The 21,053-nt window shown below is 39.7% G+C and overlaps 1 protein-coding gene across 1 annotated transcript in view; it reads right to left on the bottom strand.

Moving 5' to 3' along the window:
- Positions 1 to 21,053, bottom strand: part of SLC35B4 (solute carrier family 35 member B4) — a 37,027-nt gene that overhangs the window by 5,708 nt on the left and 10,266 nt on the right. Inside the window, exons 2-8 of the mRNA XM_024129736.3 lie at positions 11,467 to 11,580; positions 8,430 to 8,532; positions 6,952 to 7,001; positions 4,493 to 4,574; positions 4,213 to 4,273; positions 2,598 to 2,707; positions 1,172 to 1,247 (exon numbers count right to left, since the gene is read on the bottom strand). Of these exons, the coding sequence (XP_023985504.1) occupies positions 1,172 to 1,247; positions 2,598 to 2,707; positions 4,213 to 4,273; positions 4,493 to 4,574; positions 6,952 to 7,001; positions 8,430 to 8,532; positions 11,467 to 11,580 (596 nt within the window). The remainder of the gene's footprint in view (positions 1 to 1,171; positions 1,248 to 2,597; positions 2,708 to 4,212; positions 4,274 to 4,492; positions 4,575 to 6,951; positions 7,002 to 8,429; positions 8,533 to 11,466; positions 11,581 to 21,053) is intronic.

Below are 21,053 nucleotides of genomic sequence, written 5' to 3'. Positions count from 1 at the left end.
AAAAATGTATACTTCACTTAGGAATTATTCTAACATTCAATTTTTTGAAAGCAGACCTTAAAAAAAATTTTATAAAAATACCCATCCCTGTGACTCTTAGAAGGAGCATTCTAGTAACTAAATCAATATCAATCCTAAGGAATTTGATAATGTGTTTATTTCCATAGCCCTTTGCTATGTGGGGACTCTAAGAGACCTTAAAAACCACTGCATCAAAAATCAGCAATATGTCAATTACACCTCAATAAAAAAAAGTCAGAAATGATTGAGTAATTCAGAGCCTTAAAAACTTTCTTACACACTGCCGCCAACACACACTTTTTTGCAGGCAAACGGGACAGGCAATTCTGCAAACTCAGACAGAGAACAGTCACAGCTTCACAACTTGTGACCAGATAGCAAACAAATGTTTACTCAGCACCTACTGTCATTCTACAAAATACACTTACCATTTTAGGTCTGAGCAACATAAAGACTTAATTTTTAAAATGTGTACTTGTTCCTTGTGTATTCATTTGTCTGTATAACAAGCTATGTCTTTTAGTAGATAATAGGATTATATCAGTAATTTATTTCAAGTTAACTGGCAATTACTAGCTACTTTATTAAATACTGTAAAAAGTAATAGCTAACTTACACTGTAGACATTTGAACTAATTTTGTTTACTCCGAGTGCTGCCTATCTGCCCTGTAACTAGGAAAAAGCCCTGTCATCATTTTTGTTCCTCCTTGCTCAGAGGCAGCTCGGCCTGGATCTGTGAGCAGACTGCCTTTCCCAGCAGAGAGGGATGAACAGGAGTAAAGAAGCTGGACTGCTGCCCAACTTCTCATGGCTCCAGTCACTGCTGTATTATTACGATTTGTTTGCATTCTCAGAACATCATACCTTCCACATTCAAGTGCAAACACAAATTCCACAGCAAAACAGAAAATTTGAAGATACTGTCTTACTTCATTTGCAAATAATTGAGAAGTGCCTATAAAAAGCTTTTGCTGCTGCAACCACTGATTAATGGCACTATATTCTAGGAAGGTGGAACGGGGACTGTTTGGGGGTGGGGGACAGATGATTTGGATAAGATCATGAAAAAAGCAGTGGTCAAGTCGAGAGTAAAATGAAGACGCTGCCCCTGAAACTGTTAGGTAATTCTACTAGATAACCCAAACTCACCAGAATTATTGAATAGAACTGCATGGTCATAAATGTCAGAAGCCAAGAAGATGAAACCAGGAAGTGGAAGGGCATGCTAGGGGAAGAAACATTTCATGTAAATTTAAATGCAAAAACATTACAGAAGAATTAGAATATCTTTACAATGATTGAAAGTTTTACAAGTTGTTTAACAAGCAATATCAAGAAAAGCAAGTCAGACTTATTTATTAAGTTAAAAGTATCCAGTGCCACTGACCACTTACATTGTAGGGCATGATATCAACCCCCAAATTACAGTTCTTGCCCTATGAAGTCCGATGGTCATTACACACAAAACAAAAAAATAGAGCCAGCATCCTTTCCTCAACAAAAGGGAATGGAAAATTGAAACACACGGTCATTCTACCCAAAGGATCTGCTACATTTTACTATTTTTGAGAACGGTTCAACAAATATAATGGATTTAAAAATTATATGGAATGTGCAGGCAGATTTTAGGGAGTTCCGGAAACTAGTGGGAAAAGAGATTGGAGGACAATATGAAGTCAGGGATAAAGAAATGAAGACAAGAATAAAAAGAGATTGAAGAGGAAGGGGAAACAATAGGTAAGCAAAGATAAGGTGCTTGACAACAACCCACCACTACTCCCACCACAATAATAAGGAACCACAGTAAACATTTACCAAGCAGTTAACTATACACCAGGTACCATGCTAAAAGAAACACGGAAACCAAACAGAATGTTCCTTCATTTTTAAAATTCTCAGCCGCGTACTCTAGTGCTAAGTAAATATCTCAACTTGCTTGTCTGCAACTTCAGTACAAACGGTTGGCAGGGAAGGAATCCCTGAGATTACCGAATCTGGAGGCAATGATATCACCATGACCTTGAGGAGTCGGGCATTATTTCAACAGAAAAGACGGAGGAGAAAGAGGAAAGTTAGAGGAGGTGGCTCTAGATCAGGAATTTCAAAGAAGAAGCGAAAGCGTATATAATTAACTAATTAAACTCTCCATCAAAGGAATAAAGCCCATCTGAGGGACTTACTCCTCAAATCCCATCTTCCCCAACTCTCCCAAATGCCTGCCCGCACATGTTCTCCTTGGCATGGGGTTTCTGAAACTTCTATTCCCTTTCTAGGTCTCCATATTGGTTTTAACTTGATTTCATCTATAGGAACATTGGGTTCCTTGTCCCTTGGGGTTGTTCCTGGTTGGCAGACATGTTCTCTTCACACTGACTGATGATGATCACCTCGTGTAGAGAACTGTGGCAGCCTATTAAAAGTGCCAAAGTCCGTGGGCCCCAAAACAGTTTATTGAATAATAAATTGATCCTTTGACTACATCAGAAGGATGACATATCACATTTGAAATAACATATTACAATAAAAATAACAACTCAATAATTTTCATCTTCCCTGGGTTCAAGAAATTGCTTACATTATAAAACAAAGCCTCCTTGGAGTGTTTCCCAAATTGTTTGTACAGAGTCTCTTGGAAAATACCCATCCTTGCTGACATCAGAAGAGCAAAAGTCAGTGCTCCAATACCTAAAAAGCAAACATCGAGTTACAAGACGCCTGCATTTGCTAACTTCCAGACCTCTTCTTAAAGAACATTAAGTTCTACAAACATTACACACTAAATGTGGAACATGTACAAAATTTAAAAAGAAATAAAAATCAACCACAATATTACCATCCAGTCCTAAATAGTTCGCTATCTCTCTCTGTATATATACTTAGGTAGATATTTTATGCTGAGAGAGGATCATAATGAATATATAATTTTATATCTTGCATTCTTCACAACCTTTTTCCTTCAAGTCATTCATTAAAATTTTTTCAAAAGTATGGCTGCATATTATTCTATCATGCGGATGTACCATACTTAAATGTCTTATAATGGGAGAACGGTTAGAGTACTTCCAATTATTTCATCATTAAAATCAATGTACATCCTAGTACATAAATCTTTAAACAGAATGTTAATTATTTCCTTAGGATAAACTCTCATTAGGGGGATTACTGAGTCAAAGGTTGTAGACATTTTAAAAACTCAATACATACACATACTTTTTTTCCCAGAAACGCTGTGTCAATGTACCCTAAACAGTTTATATGAAAATGGTTGCCTTACTGCATCCTCAGCAGCAATGAGAATAATCATTTATTATCTTGCCAATATAAGAGACCAAAAGTAAAAGGTACTGCATTTTGGTTTCAATTTGCATTTCTTTGACTACTAGACTAGCAAGGCTGAAAATAAGTTTACTGAACATTAATTTTGTCCCCATGAATTGTGTGTTCATGTCTTTTGCAAGTTCTTACTGGATAAAGTATCTTTCTAATAGCTGATAAAGAGCTTTCTATTTTAAGAACAACAACCTAAAGAGATAAAGTTTCAAAGTCAAGAGGCGAGGAGAATACAGTTCTTTCATTGCTACTTTTCTTCCATTTGGTCAGTCTCAATATCTTACTGCCATCACTAACTTTCCCCTCTCTATCGTACACAGCAAGGGCAAAGCTCTATAGGAGTTGTTTAATTAATTCACCAAAGAGATATTTGTATTTTTAAAAACTCTCCAGGAGATTGTGATGATCCGTCAGGTTTGGGAACATTGCCATGTGGAACAGCTTATGAGGAAAATAAATCTAAGACTTAGAAATGGGTCTCTTGGAAATTTAAAGAGTCAACTGCTGTAATGTGCCCTCCTTTTGTAGAAGCTTCCGCTCAGCAGACAGATCATAAAGAAATGGATGATACTCTATTGCTCCCAGAGAGTGTGATGGGCAACTAGACACAGACTTTTCTTTCTACACCAGTGGCAACCAAGAAAGCATCCATGCTGTAGAACACGGTACCATGAATACAGACTTTTTTTTTTTCGTTTCTTGAACACTAAGGTTCAGAGATATATAATCCCAGGGGCCTCTCTCTTCTATGGCATAATTTGTTTAGCCGAAGCTTCCTGCCAAGCAACATATCCCTTAGGAGAAACCTCTGAAAACAGAACTGCAGAGGGAATTAGCTTTATCGTAATTACTGTACTTGCCTAGCAACCACCATGCAAATGCCTGGAATCCATCATTCTCACTCGAGCTGGACTGGGAAGTCTAGGAAATAAGAAAAAATACGAGGTACAGAGACCAGAACTACATTCAAGGGGCCTCGATACAAGGGAAATATTTATGTTACCCATTTCCCTCTACTCTTCTCTTTCAGAGATTTAAATCCTTGTATTACATGAGCATTTACATTTATCATATCATTAATAAGTACCTGGGCCCCCAAGGCAAGTAGTGAATAGAAATCATTGGTGAACAGATTCTTACCACCTGCTTGGCTGACATCAAAGTGCAAACAAATATCCCCAGAGACACCAGGGCAATGGAGGTGTATTTGAACACACTGTATCTGCAAAAATAAGAGAAGGAGCACCTCAGGAAAGCACAGATACAAATTTCCACGTGATGTCGACAGTCAGACGGCTCAGGAGAGTACAAATCACCACAACACAATCAAGGGGATCACTTCCCAGCAGAGTCCACCTAAGTCTGTGCGTGAAAGAGTCGGGATGCTGACTAGTTTCTAAACAGTGCCCTTTCTGGTGGTGTTTAAGACAGTTTGTTTCCCATAGTTTGTGCACCAATAGATTGTTTCACCAGAAAACAAAGACCAGACATGACAGCCCATCCTGCTCTCAAGTCCAAATGAAAGCCTGATAGATCTTCAGGGATGCCTGTCGCTTTTCCTGGCTTCTGGGGCCCAGACCTGAGTGTGAAGAGACACAGCACGCAGAGGAAGGACGGAAGGAACGTCAGGGACAAGCAGCAGATGCAGAAAAGAATTCAACTGCCCCTTTTCGGGTGGGGGGGGGCGCGGGTAACTGTTTTTATGTCTCTTAAATATTGTTTTTGAATGTTGGCATCGTTGGATAAAGCAAGTAATATTAAACTCATAGGACTATTAGCAGTAATAACAGTGGCATTTCACATGCATTAAAATAGTATCGATTAACATCCCTCTCAGGCTCTTGATGAGAAAGCAAAAGGCCTCAGACAGGAATGAAAAGAAGTTAAAACCTTACATCTGAAGTTTTCTACTCAAATACTCTGTATAGTTCTGGTCACAGCGCCTCAGAAAAAGCCCAACGGACCTGGCTGAGGGGCAGAGCAAGGGGCCAAGAGCACCACGCTAGAGAAGAGGGGCGGGCGAGGACACAGGCACTGCTGCCAGCAGACAGAAACACAAGGGAACTCTTCAGCCTGCAAAGATCAGATAGAGAGGTCTAAAATTCAGGCCTAAACAATAATGAAGGGCATGGTTAAGGTGAATATAGATTTGGTCTTCAAATCCTGGAAAGGGGAACACACTATAAACTTGACAGGTGCTACTCAAGATAAACAAAAGGAGATAATTACTAATCCATGATATTAGACAGTTAGCTTAGGGAAATTCCTGTTCTCTGGGTGATGCAGACTGGAGAGAGTCAAAAAAGACTTAGAGAGATTCAAGATGACAGACTAAAAACAAGCTCTTAAGGAAAACTGCAATGTTTAAGGCCCCCGACATTTGGGGTATGTCAGGAGAATACATTCCTTTTATAATAAGTTCTTTTGTATCCCTGCTATGCGCCAAAATCAAAGGTTGGAAAGACCACAGGTCTGTCCCAATGTGAACTTTACATTACCAAGAAGCACAGGGGTCACTTCAAAGATAATGAACCTGACCATTACCTCCGTGTGCTTGAATAGAGAGAACCTAGAAAAGAAATCAACTACAATCGTGCTTATCTAGGGAATACATAAGCCTCAGGAGACAAAGAGCTCATGATAAGGAGCCTTTTCATGACACAGCCCTTATTACTTAAAAACTCCAGCTTCCCACACTGAATTGACAGCTACTTTCCAAGCTGGTACGGAGAGTTTTAATACTTTGGGCTGGGTACTGAATACACTGAAAAGCAGGCACCAACTTGCACGATTTTGGTCTGAACGGTGAGGATGAACTTCCCCCTGAGAAGTGTTCCAGACTGCATGGGCTGTCTCTGCCCCACACCTCTCCTCCCTGGGAGTGAGGCTCCGAATGAAGGTGAGAGACACATGCTTGGAAACAGCATCCCAGATACTGCTGATATTTCCCAACCGCACCCAGAGAGAGCCACTGGTGACAGTTACAAAGAACGGTCCTGAAGCTTTTCATTGCATCTTGTTTGGCCACTTGGGCCTTTGTTAGGAATTTTCTTTATAATACGCATGATTATTTCTTAGCTCATTATGTTGTACACTTCCTAGGACAGCACTGTCCCACAGAACTTCAGTGAAACTGGCAATGTTCCACATCTGGGCTCTCCAAGACGGTCACCACTAGCCACCTGTCGCTACTGAGCACTTAAAATGTGACTAGTGAGATGGAGAAACTATCTAATTTTATTTCCTTTTTAATATTTAAATTTAAATGTAAACAGTCACATGTAGCCAGTGGTGACCACGTGGGACAGTGAAGTTCTAGATCAATTGGCTTTGTAGATTAGTATGGTACCAAAGAGTCAACAATGACAAGAGTTTATTAATTCTACACAGAGAATATGCTGCTCCAAAGCCACAGGTGGGGCCTCTTATCTGGTCCGCTGCCTCAGGAATGAACACCACTGTCACAGACAGAACTAAGAAACAAGGCAGATGGCCAAGCACAAACTTATCACCACTGTGAGAAAAGGAATCCAGATGAGCTTATGGCTGGGGCTCAGCTTATCCTTCCTATACACAAAATATAAAAGAGTATTGTTTACCTTTTCTTCAAAATGATAATTCCTAGAATCATGTTGGCAATTAGAGAACCCTGTGAAAAGAGACAACAGAGTTTTAGTGCACTAGGGAAAGAAGATAACACAATTCAAGGTAAGTATGGGGCTTCCCTGGTGGCAGTGGTTGAGAGTCCGCCTGCCGATGCAGGGGACACGGGTTCGTGCCCCGGTCCGCGAGGATCCCGCATGCCGCGGAGCGGCTGGGCCCGTGAGCCGTGGCCGCTGAGCCTGCGTGTCCGGAGCCTGTGCTCCGCAACGGGAGAGGCCGCAACAGTGAGAGGCCCGCGTACCGAAAAAAAAAAGAAAAGAAAAAAAAAAAAAAGATAAGTATGAACAGGGGCAAGGTGGGGGAAATAGCTGGAAAGGAGGAGGTTAGGATGAATGATCAGTGAGGTTCACTTTGTTGTTAGGATGGCAAAAGTTACAAACCATAACAATCTACACGTAAAATAATACAACATTTTAAAGTTGACAATGAGAATAAAAATGATCAATTCTCAATAAGGGGTCAAAGCTGAAGCTGGGCTAGCAGGAATGAAGTATGTTATAGACTTATTTTTGTCAAATTTCCCATCTAATTTATAGGAGCCTTTAATAAGCTTCTCCTCACCCACAGTTTGACTGAATGAAGTTGTACAGGGATCTGTCTCTTGTCTGGAAAGTTGTCAATCAATCAGCAAGTGTCTATTGCAAGTCTATTCTGTGATCAATGCTCTGAAGGTCATCTTAGTCATTACAGTCAGCTCTGGAAAGTTGCTTTAGGGACAGCATATTCCATCTCACAAAAATCTCAGGCCACACAGAAAAGTTATAATTCCAATTTTTACCCATTTTGCATTCTTCCGCAATCCTAACTATATTCCCTCTTGAGTTTCTTTCCTGTTCTCCAGGGAACACTCTGTTCTTATTTATATACAATCAGAGCTATATACTAACTAGCTCTCCCACCATGCATGAGGCAAAGATGAAAACCTCTGCTGCTTTGGGAGAAACCCTACCTTCATCAAGAATTTCCTTTTATGTAATTATCTGAAGTCTCTATTTTCAAAAAAAATCAGAAAAGAGAAGTATCTATATCATGTACTAGAAGTAAACGTAATTTCATGGAAGAAACAAAAAGTGATGAGAAATAAGTTAAATAACATTCATAGCAAGAACGAATATAAAACCAACCAGATGCAGAAAATTAAAGGTAAAATCTGTTATCCAGGGAAATTTTAACTTTCCTTTTATTAATCACCTGTAAGACCTCTGATAAATAAAAGTAAACCATCCACTTTCATATTTCTCTTTTTGCCCTACTTCTCAGATGAAAGCCAGCCTCTGCTTATTCATCCATGAGACGTATTCTTACACCCTAGACTTTACTCCTTATAGGTTCTTTCTACTTCTGTCATGTGTTTAATGGACCCACTTGGCTGCATTTTCCAGAGGAACGTGTTCACGTGAGCCGGCAGACTTACAGATCTGAATATCATGTGCAGGGGCATGGCGATGTTGAGATTCAGGGCGTAGTTGTTCACCACGCTGACGGTGAAGAACATGGTCACCATTATGGCGTAGTACCTGAGAGGCAGAGACAACAGCTCATCACACAGGATCCACGACTTCAAGAAAATCAAGCAGAGAAGGAAATACACATTTTTGGTTAAAAAAGTATTGTGCTTATTTCCTCTGGATTAAAAGATCGTATCACTATTATAATGTGAAGTCAAGCACCAAGTACATATGAAAATACTTTACAAAGCCAGAATAACATGGAAAAAGTCTGAACTATAGAATGTGTTCCAAGAAACACTATTTTAATATTTTTCTAGTATGTACAGCAACTATAAACGAGGCTTCAAAAAGAGTTACCTGATAGACAGGAATAGGTTTTTTAATGTGAATGGATAATTTTTATTATTGTATCAGTCCTTTGTATATAATTTTCATGTAGCTCTAAAGAACTTAAAAATTGTTATACTCTCTCAAATATTTCCTCTACACACTTGTTTATACTATTAATTTTCACTGTTTCTAAAGCAAAGATGTGCTAAGTCAAGGGTTACTTTCACCCTAGCAACTGTTAAAATTATCCCACCTTTTGAACCAGTGGCCTCCAAATTAATGAGGGCATCATTTGACTTGCATAGATTTGTATTTAAAATTAGGGCCCCTGTTTTTTGAGAATGTATAGGTCTTTAAATAATAATAATAAGCAAAAACTAAAAGAAATCCAGGGACTCTAATCATTTAGAAAGATAAAGGGATGAACACAAATAACAAGGTATAAATAAATAAATTAATTAAATAATTTTTAAGATATCTTTCATACATATCAGCTTAAACCATTTAAAATGCCGTTTTTTGGTAGGTCAAAAGGGGTTGAACATCAGCAATTTCATATGATTCAACCTGATACATTCAAAAAGGGAAAAATAATATTTGAAGTACATGGCTAAAGAACGCAGGGCAAAGGTGAATAAGTGGTTCCATGTTCCTCAGGAAATGTCGGAAGTCTTCGCGCACAGATCCCCATCCTTTTCACCTTTGCACATCTGGAGAAGGTGACAGCACTGAGTCTCAAGTTATCTTCCCTGACAAGAACCAATTTTGCGTTCCTGGTGAGGTAGGGGGCTGTCTGCCCTCACAGACAGCCACACCAGGGCTAAATGAACACAGTCTGGAAAGTCTGAAGAGCTTTACAATGAATGCAGAACACAGTAATACACACATGCAAAGTTACTGGTGAGAGCTACTTCACAGCTTATAAATAATATACTACTGATGATCTCACAAGCTTTCTTGCCCAATTTTCCTAGTTCTGTCTTGAAAAGATGCCATCTGGAGATAGAGGTCATCAAGTTCTTTCAGGATAATTAATTCCAACTATTCCACATCGCTGCCTACATAGTATTGCCTAGAAATCGCTCATGGGGATGAACGACACGAGCAAGATTTTGATTAGGGCTTCCCAGATAAAAAAATAAAATAGCCGGCACGAATTGCACACATGGGAGCATGGTTGTTAGGGCAGGGGCATGGGGAGCCTCCAAGGGCAGGTTAGGGAGTTGGGGCTCCACTTTGAATCTAATGGTGACCTGAGTGCATGTGGAGTGGGTGTCATGATACAATGGTAGGAAGCTGAAATGGAGGGATGAAGAGGTGATAGGCAGGAGGTCAGCCAAGCAGGCTATTACTATGAAAGTCATGGCGAGAGTGAATACGTTCCTGAACTACGCTAGTGGCAGCCAGAGAAGAAAGAAATAGTGGAAGGAGGAGGGAAAGGACCAGAGGAGTCAAAAAATGTTGGGGTTCCTACTCTGATATAAATGCTGGTCTTGGGAGCAGAAAGTTTTATGCAGATACTAAAGCCAATGGGGGAAGGGAAAGTATTCAGAATATTTAGCATCACCTTGGGATATTTAAAAATACAATATCAGTAACAAAATTCAGCCAGATTTTCTATAGCGGGCTACTCAGGAAGGCTGCAAGATAACACCAATGAATCTTAGCCAGTCCTTGGATGCATTCACACCAGAACGTCCCTCTCAAAGGGATTAAGTGACACTATCCTACTAAATACAACTAGATGGATTACACTTTGTGTGTGTGTGGTTGGTTCTTTTTCTTTTAATTTAATTAAACAACAAGAACCTATTGTACAGCACAGGGAACTCTACTCAGTATTCTGTAATAACCTATACAGGAAAAGAATCTGAAAAAGAATCGATATATGTATATGTATAACTGAATCACTTTGCTGTACACCTGAAACTAATACATTGTAAATCAACTATACCCCAATATAAAATAAAAATTAAATTAAATTTAAAACATACACTTTGATTTCAAGTCTCTCACAGCAAGAATGCTGTTTTCAATACACTGTTCGTTATAAGATCTGCCCTGTTTTCTGTTTGGCCCCATGAGTATAGTTATGCAAATTTGGACTAATGGATGGAGGTCTGGAAGCAACAATTTTACCTTAGCTTGCCATTCATTTTCTTTTGATTGAGGTGAAAGTCACATAACATAAAATCCACCATTTTAAAGTGAACAATTCAGTGGTATTTAGTACATTTACAATGTTGTGTAACTACCACCTCTATCTCCAAAAGCCATTAGTCTTTTAAAAGTAACAATGATACCACTCTTAACATATTTGATAACTTTACCAACAAGAGGAAAATATGCATAACTGGTTAAAAATTGGTTGTCACACCAGGCCTTTGACCATATACCAGACAGACACAGACAGACACACACACACACATATATATAGTTGCCTCCATCAGAGTTATTTTTAAGTGTCGTGGCAGGAATTTTATTCTAAGAATAGGCTCTCTGGAGTGTCACAATGTATTAAATTCAGAAAATGAATTATTCTACTGATATTTTTGATACCAATCTTAGAAAACGATGCCTCATATTCCTTTTGTATAGGTACCAGAAAAGCTCTTAAAAAAAGAAAAAAAAGAAAAAAAAAGGCTAAAAAGAGACTTCAATGTGCCATACCTTATTGGGATAGCTGGATGCTTCCTTCCCAAATCAGCTTCAAAGAGGAAGCCTTCCACAGCGATAAATAAAAATTGTGCAAATGTCACGATGTTCCCACATCCTGGAAGCTTCCTGTGTAGTGAGTAATAAAAAGAAGGAAAAAAAAAAGACACAGAAAACTGAGATAAAGAGCACTAAGACTTGTTTTATTCATAGTTCAGAATAACAGGGAAGATGGATTTCTGTTACCCATTGTCCTTCTTTATCTCAGTTTTCATATCCCACGGATCACACACACTTAGCAACAGACCCACAGAGAAGAACGTCAGCTTTCTTCCTTTACTCTTCCACCGGTATAGCAGGCCACGAGTAAGAATGATAACGCTCGTTCCTGGAACTATGATACAATTTTCCCAGTAAACTGTAGGAAGTTGGTCATAGGTTCTCGTTGAGATCCTCACTTAACCAAGAGGGCTTTAGTCCAGATCCTTGTCAGCTTGGGCACAAGGCCCAAGGACAGAAACATGCTCAGATCTCCTGTAATGTTTACATATCCTCCCAACCAGGATATCTCCGAGACTGCTGTCAATCAAAGACTCCTACCCAGTGTTAATGACAGCGATGTTACCTTAGACAGAATCCCCATGGAGGCAACAATGGTGGAGGGCTGGGGGCGGAATCTTACTATTTTTCTAAGTATAAAGCAAGGGTTATACGTACAGCACAGAAGTCCATATATAGTGTACCTGCAGAGGGATGATTAGGAAAAAATGTCTACAAAGGGTCTTTGGTGGGGGGAGGGGCAATAATGAAGACAAGACTGAGGGGCACTGCTGCTGTCTTACTAGTCTCCACCACCCTTAACACAAACGTATCAGGGACTCAACAAACATTCGTGGAATTCAGTGGAACCTCTTCAGCGATCTACTTAAGGGTTGGGGAATCTTCCACAGTGACTGTTAGCAGCAAATCTACAAGGTAGAAAATTCCTCTGATATCAATCCCTCTTGAGGCACTCTGTGAAAGTTAGTCACTTAAAATGTTGTGGCTTTCTTGAGCTTGTCCTGCATGAGGCACTGCCCAATCACTGGAAGAAGGACAAAGTGAGCAGTTGTCTTTGTTCTCCTGAGGCCCCCAGAGTTCCCACATTAGCAATAATCCCATATTACGAAATATAGCGCCCTGTTCTGCATTTTCATCTTAACCAAAGACATTTACCCAAACCTAGTGATTAGAGGGATTTAATTGTATTATTATATACTAATATAATGCTATTTATTAAAAACAACTCCATTCTCTATTGGTGGTATTAATATTAAACAGCAATGCCAAGGATCACATTCTTAAATACTCCCATCAGGCATAAAAATAAACAACGCCAAGCCTAAGCCATTCCCGTACAGAGCTGTGCTTACCATCGGAAGCGGAACTCTCATTCCGCTTTAGGCTCTATTACCTATGAAGGTTTCCTTGAAAACTACTGCTCTATATCCAATTCTACGTTTTCTTTTAGCACCCCTTATGTTTGAGGGACAGGGCTAAATGCTGCAGGAATCCATAAATAACCATGTAAGACATTTACCTCATTCTAGGAGCTAATTAAAACCATTAGCCTAAATATGAGCGACAGGAGAGGGAACTTTAGCTCCAGATGGTTCCTAGCACAGTGCTTTTCAACTCTGGCTAGGCTGCTCTTTAATAACCATAAGCCTGAGACAATGACATGCAGGATATCCAGCTACGCTGCTAACCTTATGACAGTAGAAGTTTATTACCCTAAGTTTAGTTTTCCTATCTTTAAAATGGGAACAGTATTAGGGCCTATCTCATTGGTTTATTGTAGAGTAAATAAGCCAGTCCCTGAAACGCACTTAACAGAGGGAAAAAGGCAAAAACTAAAACACTAGGATACCTTCAATCTAAGTATAGGAATCCTTTTAAAGACATTTATGTTGAGCAATTTTTCTCACCTGTAAAATAGAAGTGATGTGTTTTTAATGTCATAGTGAGGATTCAATGAGAAAATATACATAAATCGCCAAGCACAAGACTTAGTCCAAAAAGAGCTCATTATACTTCTTGTTTTCCCCTTCCATCTTCTCTTTCCTGAAAGCTTAGGACAATTCAATTAAAGAGTAATTATCAAGAACCTATTGTGTGTGCAGGTAGGTGCTGGCTGAGAGGGAGCTGCCAATTGAATGAGACCTGATCCCTGCCAAACACAGAATATGAGACAGTAGGAACCCAGTGCCCTGTGGGGATGGTTAGAGGACCGTCCTATTCATCTTCACACCACCAATCTCTGGGCACCGAGTCTGGCTTTCACCCAAGCAACTGAATGAATGTGGGATGCCTAACTTTAAGCAAACATGATCTAGAACATGAGGACTGTATGAAAGTTAAAAATAAACTATTTCAGGGCTTCCCTGGTGGCGCAGTGGTTGAGAATCCGCCTGCCGATGCAGGGGACGCGGGTTCGGGCCCCGGTCTGGGAAGATCCCACATGCCGCGGAGCGGCTGGGCCCGTGAGCCATGGCCGCTGAGCCTGCGCGTCCAGAGCCTGTGCTCCGCAAAGGGAGAGGCCACAACAGTGAGAGGCCCACGTACCACAAAAAAATAAAATAAATAAAATATTTCGAAAAATGATTCACTTTTAAAGTGTATTCTTCATAGGATGTTTTAAAAGGCATCATAATAGGATCGTATCAAGGTGGCAGAGGAGTAGGACATGGAGCTCACCTTCTCCCACAAATGCATCAAAAATACATCTAAATGTGGAACAATTCTCACAGAATATCTACTGAATGCTGGCAGAAGACCTCAGACTCCCAAAAGGGCAAGGAAATCTCCACATTAACTGAGTAGGGCAAAAGAAAAAAGAAAAAAAGAGAGAGAAAGGAATCCGGATGGGATCTGCACCCCTTTTGGGGAGCTGTGAAGGAGGAAAGTTTCCTCCACCCGGGGAAGTCCACTCACTGGCGGCAAAATCAGCTGGGACAGAGGTGGAGCTTCAGAGCCTCGGAGGAGAGTGCAGCACCCTGTTTGCAGAGAGAGACCTGCATAGAAGGTCAGTGCTGCCAGCACTACCCAGCTTGGGTCGCTTGTCCACTGGGGAGGGTCGGGGCTGGGTGCTGAGGCTCAGGCTTCGGAGGTCAGACCCCGGGGAGAGGACTGGGGTTGGCTGTGTGGAGATAGCCAGCACACGCTGAGGAAAGAGACAGCAAATATCCAAACCAAAAACTGCCCTCACGCCAAAAAAAATTAAACCCACACAAGCTACGCAGGGATACTCCCGCATATAAATAGCCCTCCAAGACTACAGTAGATAATTGTTTCTCCTAAACTCACACAGTAAGAGAAATACAAGCAAAATGAAGAAGCAGAGGAACTACTCCCAGTTAAAAGACCAAGAGAATTCCCCTGAAGGAACAAACAATGAAACAGACCTCTTCAGTCTAACAGACACCAAGTTCAAATAACAGGTAATGAAAATACTGAAAGAATTAAGAAAGGCTATTGACAGAAATGCAAATTACTGTAAAAAGGAACTAGAAACTATAAGGAACAGCGAAGAAAAATTTAAAAATTCGTTTGCCAAGACAAAAGCTGAGGTAAAGGCAATGAATAGAATGAATAATACAGAAGAAAGAATAAGTGATTTGGAAGATAGAATAATGGAAATTACCCAATCAAAACAGCAGACAGAAAGCCAAATGAAAAAAAGAAAAAATGAAAGCAATAAAGGAGACCTGTGGGATAATATAAAGCATGCCAATCTACATATAATAGGGATCCCAGGAGGAGAAGAAAGAGAAAACGGGGTTAAAAATGTATTTGAAGAAATTATGGCTAAAAGCTTCCCAAACCTAAAGAAGGAAACAGATATCCAGATACAGGAAGCACAGAGGGTCCCAAACAAGATGAACAGACCTTCACCAAGACATATAATAAAAATGGCAAAAGTTAAAGAGAGAATTCTAAAGACAGCAAGAGAAAAACAAAGTTAATTACAAAGGAACCCCCATAAGGCTATAAGCTGATTTCTCTACAGAAACACTGAGCGCCAGAAGGGAGTAGCAAAATATATTCAAAGTCTTGAAAGGGAAAGATCTGCAGCCCAGAATATTCTACCCTGCAAGATTATCATTTAGAATAGGAGGAGAAATAAAGAATTTCTCAGACAAGCAAAAACTAAAAGAATACAGCAATTCTAAAGCTATTCTAAAAGACATATTGAAAGGTCTGCTCTAAATAGAAAAGAAGCAAGAAGATACAGGAAGGAGGAAATCACAACTGGAAAGTAAATCACTTAAATTAGCCAGTATATAGATCAAAAAGAAAAAACAAAACCTACTTGTGAAAGTGATGATAAACACAAGGAACAGCAAAAGGACAAACATGAAGACGTAAAAAAGACATCAAAATCATAAAATGTGGGGAAGGAGGGTAAGAAAATGCAGATTCTTTTTTTTTTTTAGAATATGTTTGAGCCTATATGACTGTCCATCGAAAGCAAGCAGATACAGGAAGGGGGGTTAACATACTTGAGTAACAGGGCAACCACAAATCAAAAACATACAACAGATTCACAAAAACCAAAAAGAACACAAGCATAAAAGGAAATCATCAAACCACAAAAAGAAAAACAAAGAAAATACAAAAAATCAACTGGAAAACAAGGTTTAAAGTGGCAATAAACACATGTATCAATAATTACCTTAAATGTCAATGAACTGAATGCTCCAATCAAAACACATAGAGTGGCAGACTGAATTAAATAAACAAGAGCCTACAATATGCTGCCTACAAGAGACCCACCTTAGGGCAAAGGAAACACATGGATTGAAAGTGAGGGGATGGAAAAAGATATTTCATGCAAACGGAAATGACAAGAAAGCAGGAGTTGCAATACTCATATCAGACAAAATAGACTTTAAAGCAAAGGCTATAAAAAAAAAGATAAAGAGGGATGCTATATAATGATAAAAGGATCAATACAAGAAAAGGATTTTACACTTGTCAACATATATGTACCTAATATAGGAGCACCCAAATACATAAAACAAATACTAATAGACATAAAGGGGGAAATTGATGGGAATACAGTAATAGTAGGAGACTTTAACACCCTGCTCACATCAAAGGACAGAGATGCTAAATGATACAACAGAACAGTTATATTTAATTGATATTTGAAGGACATTACATCCAAAAAAACCCAGAACACACATTCTTTTCAAGTGCACACGGAACATTCTCTAGGAATGACCACATACTAGGGCACAAAACTCACCACAACAAATTTAAGAGTATAGAAATTATTTCAAGCATCTTTTCTGACCACAGCAGTATGAAACTAGAAATCAACCACAGGAAAAGAACTGAGGAAGAATAAAAAAAATGATTACATGGGGACTAAACAACATGCTACTAAAAAACCAATGGGTCAACGAGGAATTCAAAAAGGAAATTAAAAATTACCTTGATACAAATGACAATGAAAACACAACCATACAAAATCTATGGGATGCAGCAAAAGCAGTTCTTAGAGGGAAGTTCATAGTAATACAGGCCTTCCTCAAAAAATTTCAAATAAACAATCTAACCTACCACCTAAAAGAATCAGAAAAAGAAGAACAAACAAAACCTAAAGTCAGCAGAAGGAAGGAAATAATAAAGATTGGGGAGGAAATAAATAAGATAGAGATTAAAAAGACAATAGAAAAAAAATCAATAAAACCAAGAGCTAGTTCTTTGAAAGGGTAAACAAAACTGACAAGTCTCTGGCCAGGCTCACCAAGAAGAAAAGAGAGAGAACCCAAATAAACAAAATAAGAAATGAAAAAGGAGAAAGCTCAAGTGATACCACAGAAATACAAAAAAACATAAGAGAATACTATAAACAATTATATGCCAACAAATTTGACAACCTAGAAGAAATGGACAACTTTCTAGAAACATACAGCCCACCAAACTGAATCAAGAAGAAATAGATAATTTGAACAGACCAATCACTAGAAGCGAAATAGAATCGGCAATTTAAAAATATGCCCTACAGGGACGTCCCTGGTGGCCCAGTGGTTAAGATTTCACCTTCCAATGCAGAGGGTGTGGGTTCGATCCCTGCTCAGGGAGCTAAGATCCCACATGCCTCATGGCCAAGAAACCAAAACATAAAACAGAAAGAAATATTGTAATGAATTCAATAAGACTTCAAAAATGGTCCACATCAACAAAAACTTAAAAACAAAAAAACTCCCTGCAAAGAGGGAGGGAGACGCAAGAGGGAAGAGATATGGGAACATATGTACATGTATAACGGATTCACTTTGTTGTAAAGGAGAAACTAACACACTATTGTAAAACAGTTATACCCCAATAAAGATGTTAAAAAAAACAAAAACAAAACAAAAACAAAAAAAAAACTCCCTACAAACAAAAGTCCAGAACCAGATGGCTTCACAGGCAAATTCTACCAAACATACAAAGAACTTACACTGATCGTTCTCAAACTCTTCAAAAGGATTGAAGAGGAGGGAACACTCCCACAGACATTTTATGAAGCCACCATCACCCTGATATCAAAACCAAAGATACCACCAAAAGAAGAAAATTACAGGCCAATATCTTTGATGAATATAGATGCAGAAATTCTCAACAAAATATTAGCAAATTGAATCCAACAACACATAAAAAAGATCATACACCACAACCAAGTGGGATTCATCCCAAGTTCACAAGGATGGTTCAACATAGGCAAATCAATCAATGTAATACACCACATTAACAAAAGAAAAGTCAAAAACCAAATAATCATCTCAACAGATGCAGGAAAAGCATTTTACAAAATTCAACATCCATTCATGATAAAAACTCTTACCAAAGTGGGTATAGAAGGAACATATCTCAACATAACAAAAGCCATTTATGACAAAACCACAGCCAATATAATACTCAATGGTGAAAAGCTGAAAGCCTTCCTGCTAAAATCTGGAACAAGACAAGGATGCCCATTCTCACCACTTCTATTCAACACAGTATTGGAAGTCTTAACCACAGCAACCAGACAAGAAAAAGAAATAAAACATATTCAAATTGGAAGGAAAGAGGTAAAACTGTCACTATATGCAGATGACATGATACTATATGTAGAAAACCTTAAGGACTCCACACAAAAACTACTAGATCTAATAAATGAATTCAGCAAAGTAGCAGGATACAAGATTAACATTCAGAAACCAGTTGAATTTCTTTATGCTAACAATAAAATATGAGAAAGGGAATGTAAAAAAGCAATACCTTTCAAAAATCACATACACACACACACAAAAAAAACCCGTAGGAATAAAACTGACCAAGGAGGTGAAAGACTTATACGCTGAGAACTATAAAACATTAATAAAGGGACTTCGCTGGTGTCACAGTGGTTGAGAATCTGCCTGACAGTGGAAGGGACATGGGTTCGATCCCTGATCCAGGAAGATCCCACATGCACTGGAACAACTAAGCCTGTCCGCCATAACTACTGAGCCCGTGCTCTAGAGCCCTCAAGCCACAACTACTGAGCCCACGTGCCACAACTACTGAAGGCCATGTGCCTAGAGCCCGTGCTCCGCTACAAGAGAAGCCACTGCAATGAGAAACCCGCACACCACAACAAAGAGTAGCCCCTGCTCGCTGCAACTAGAGAAAGCCCACATGCAGCAATGAAGAACCAACAGAGCCAAAAAAAAACAAAAAACAAAAAACTTAAACATAAGACATGACACCATAAAATTCTTAGAAGACAGCACAGGCAAATCATTCTCTGTAATATATCATACCAATGTTTTCATAGGTTAGTCTCCCAAGGCAACAGAAGTAAAAACAAAATAAACAAATGGGACCTAATCAAACTTACAAGCTTTTGCATAGTAGAGGAAACCATAAAAGTAAAACAAAACAAAACAAAACAATGAAAAGACAACCTACGGAATGGGAGAAAATATCTGCAAATTATGTAACTGACAAGGGCTTAATCTCCAAAGTATACAAACAGCTCATACAATTCAACAAAAACAAAAAAACAAACAACCCAATCGAAAAATGGGCAGAAGACCTTAATACACAATTCCCAAAGAAGACATACACATGGCCAGTAGGCACATGAAAAGATGCTCAGCATCAATAATTATTAGAGAAATGCACATCAAAACTACAATGAGGTACCACCTCACACTGGTCAGAATGGCCATCATTAAAAAGTCTACCAATAACTAATGCTGGAGAGGGTGTAGAGAAAAGGGAACCCTCCTACACTGTTGCTGGGAATGTAAAGTGGTGCAGCCACTATGGAAAACAGTATGGAGTTTCCTCAGAAAACTAAAAATAGAATTACCATATGATCCAGCAATCCCACTCCTGGACAAATACCTGGACAAAACTATAATTCAAAAAGATACATGCATAGGACCTGCGCAGAAGGGGAGAGGCAGCATGTGGAAAGGAGGGCCTCTGGAGTGTGGTGTTCCAGAGTTTGCAGAGCACACTGGACACAGCAAAAAATTAGAATACCTGCAGAGGAACTCCAGATAGTGAACAACATTAATGTGTCAGAAGATCGGAGGAAGAACCAAGATGGCGGAGTAGAAGGATGTGCTATCACTCCATCTTGCAAAAACACGAGAATCACAACTAGCTGCTGGACAATCATCGACAGGAAGACACTGGAACCCACCAAAAAAGATACCCTACATCCAAAGACAAAGGAGAAGCCACAATGAGACGGTAGGAGAGGCCCAATCACAGTAAAATCAAATCCCATAACTGGTGGGTGGGTGACTCACAGACTGGAGAACACTTATACCACAGAAGTCCACCCACTGGAGTGAAGGTTCTGAGCCCCACGACAGATTTCCCAACCTGGGGGTCCGGCAACAGGAGGAAGAATTCCTAGAGAATCAGACTTTGAAGCCTAGTGGGAATTAATTGCAGGACTTCGACAGGACTGGGGGAAACAGAGACTCCACTCTTGGAGGGCACACACAAAGTAGTGCGTGCATCAGAACCCAGGGGAAGGAGCAGTGACCCCGGGGGAGACCGAGCCAGATCTACCTGCTAGTGTTGGAAGGTCTCCTGCAGAGGCAGGGGGTGGCTCTGTTTCACCGTGGGGACAAGGACACTGCCAGCAGAAGTTCTGGGAAGTACTCCTTGGCATGAGCCCTCCCAGTCTGTCATTAGCCCCACCAAAGAGCCCAGGTAGGCCCCAGTGTTGGGTTGCTTCAGGCCAAACAACCAACAGGGAGAGAACCCAGCCCCACCCATCAACAATCAAGTGGGTTAAAGTTTTACTGAGCTCTGCCCAAAACAGCAACAGTCAGCTCTACCCACCACCAGTCCGTCCCATCAAGCCTCTTAGATAGCCTCATCCACCAGAGGGCAGACAGCAAAAGCAAGAAGAACTACAATCCTGCAGCCTGTGGAACAAAAACCACATTCACAGAAAGATACACAAGATGAAAAGGCAGAGGGCTATATACCAGATGAAGGAACAAGATAAAACCCCAGAAAAACAACTAAATGAAGTGGAGATAGGCAACCTTCCAGAAAAAGAACTCAGAATAATG

Source organism: Physeter macrocephalus, chromosome 5, assembly GCF_002837175.3.
Source record: "Physeter macrocephalus isolate SW-GA chromosome 5, ASM283717v5, whole genome shotgun sequence".
NCBI classification, from domain to species: Eukaryota; Metazoa; Chordata; class Mammalia; order Artiodactyla; family Physeteridae; genus Physeter; species Physeter macrocephalus.
The sequence above is the reverse complement of the archived record's forward strand: the minus strand, read 5'-3'. Positions and strand labels throughout refer to the sequence as shown.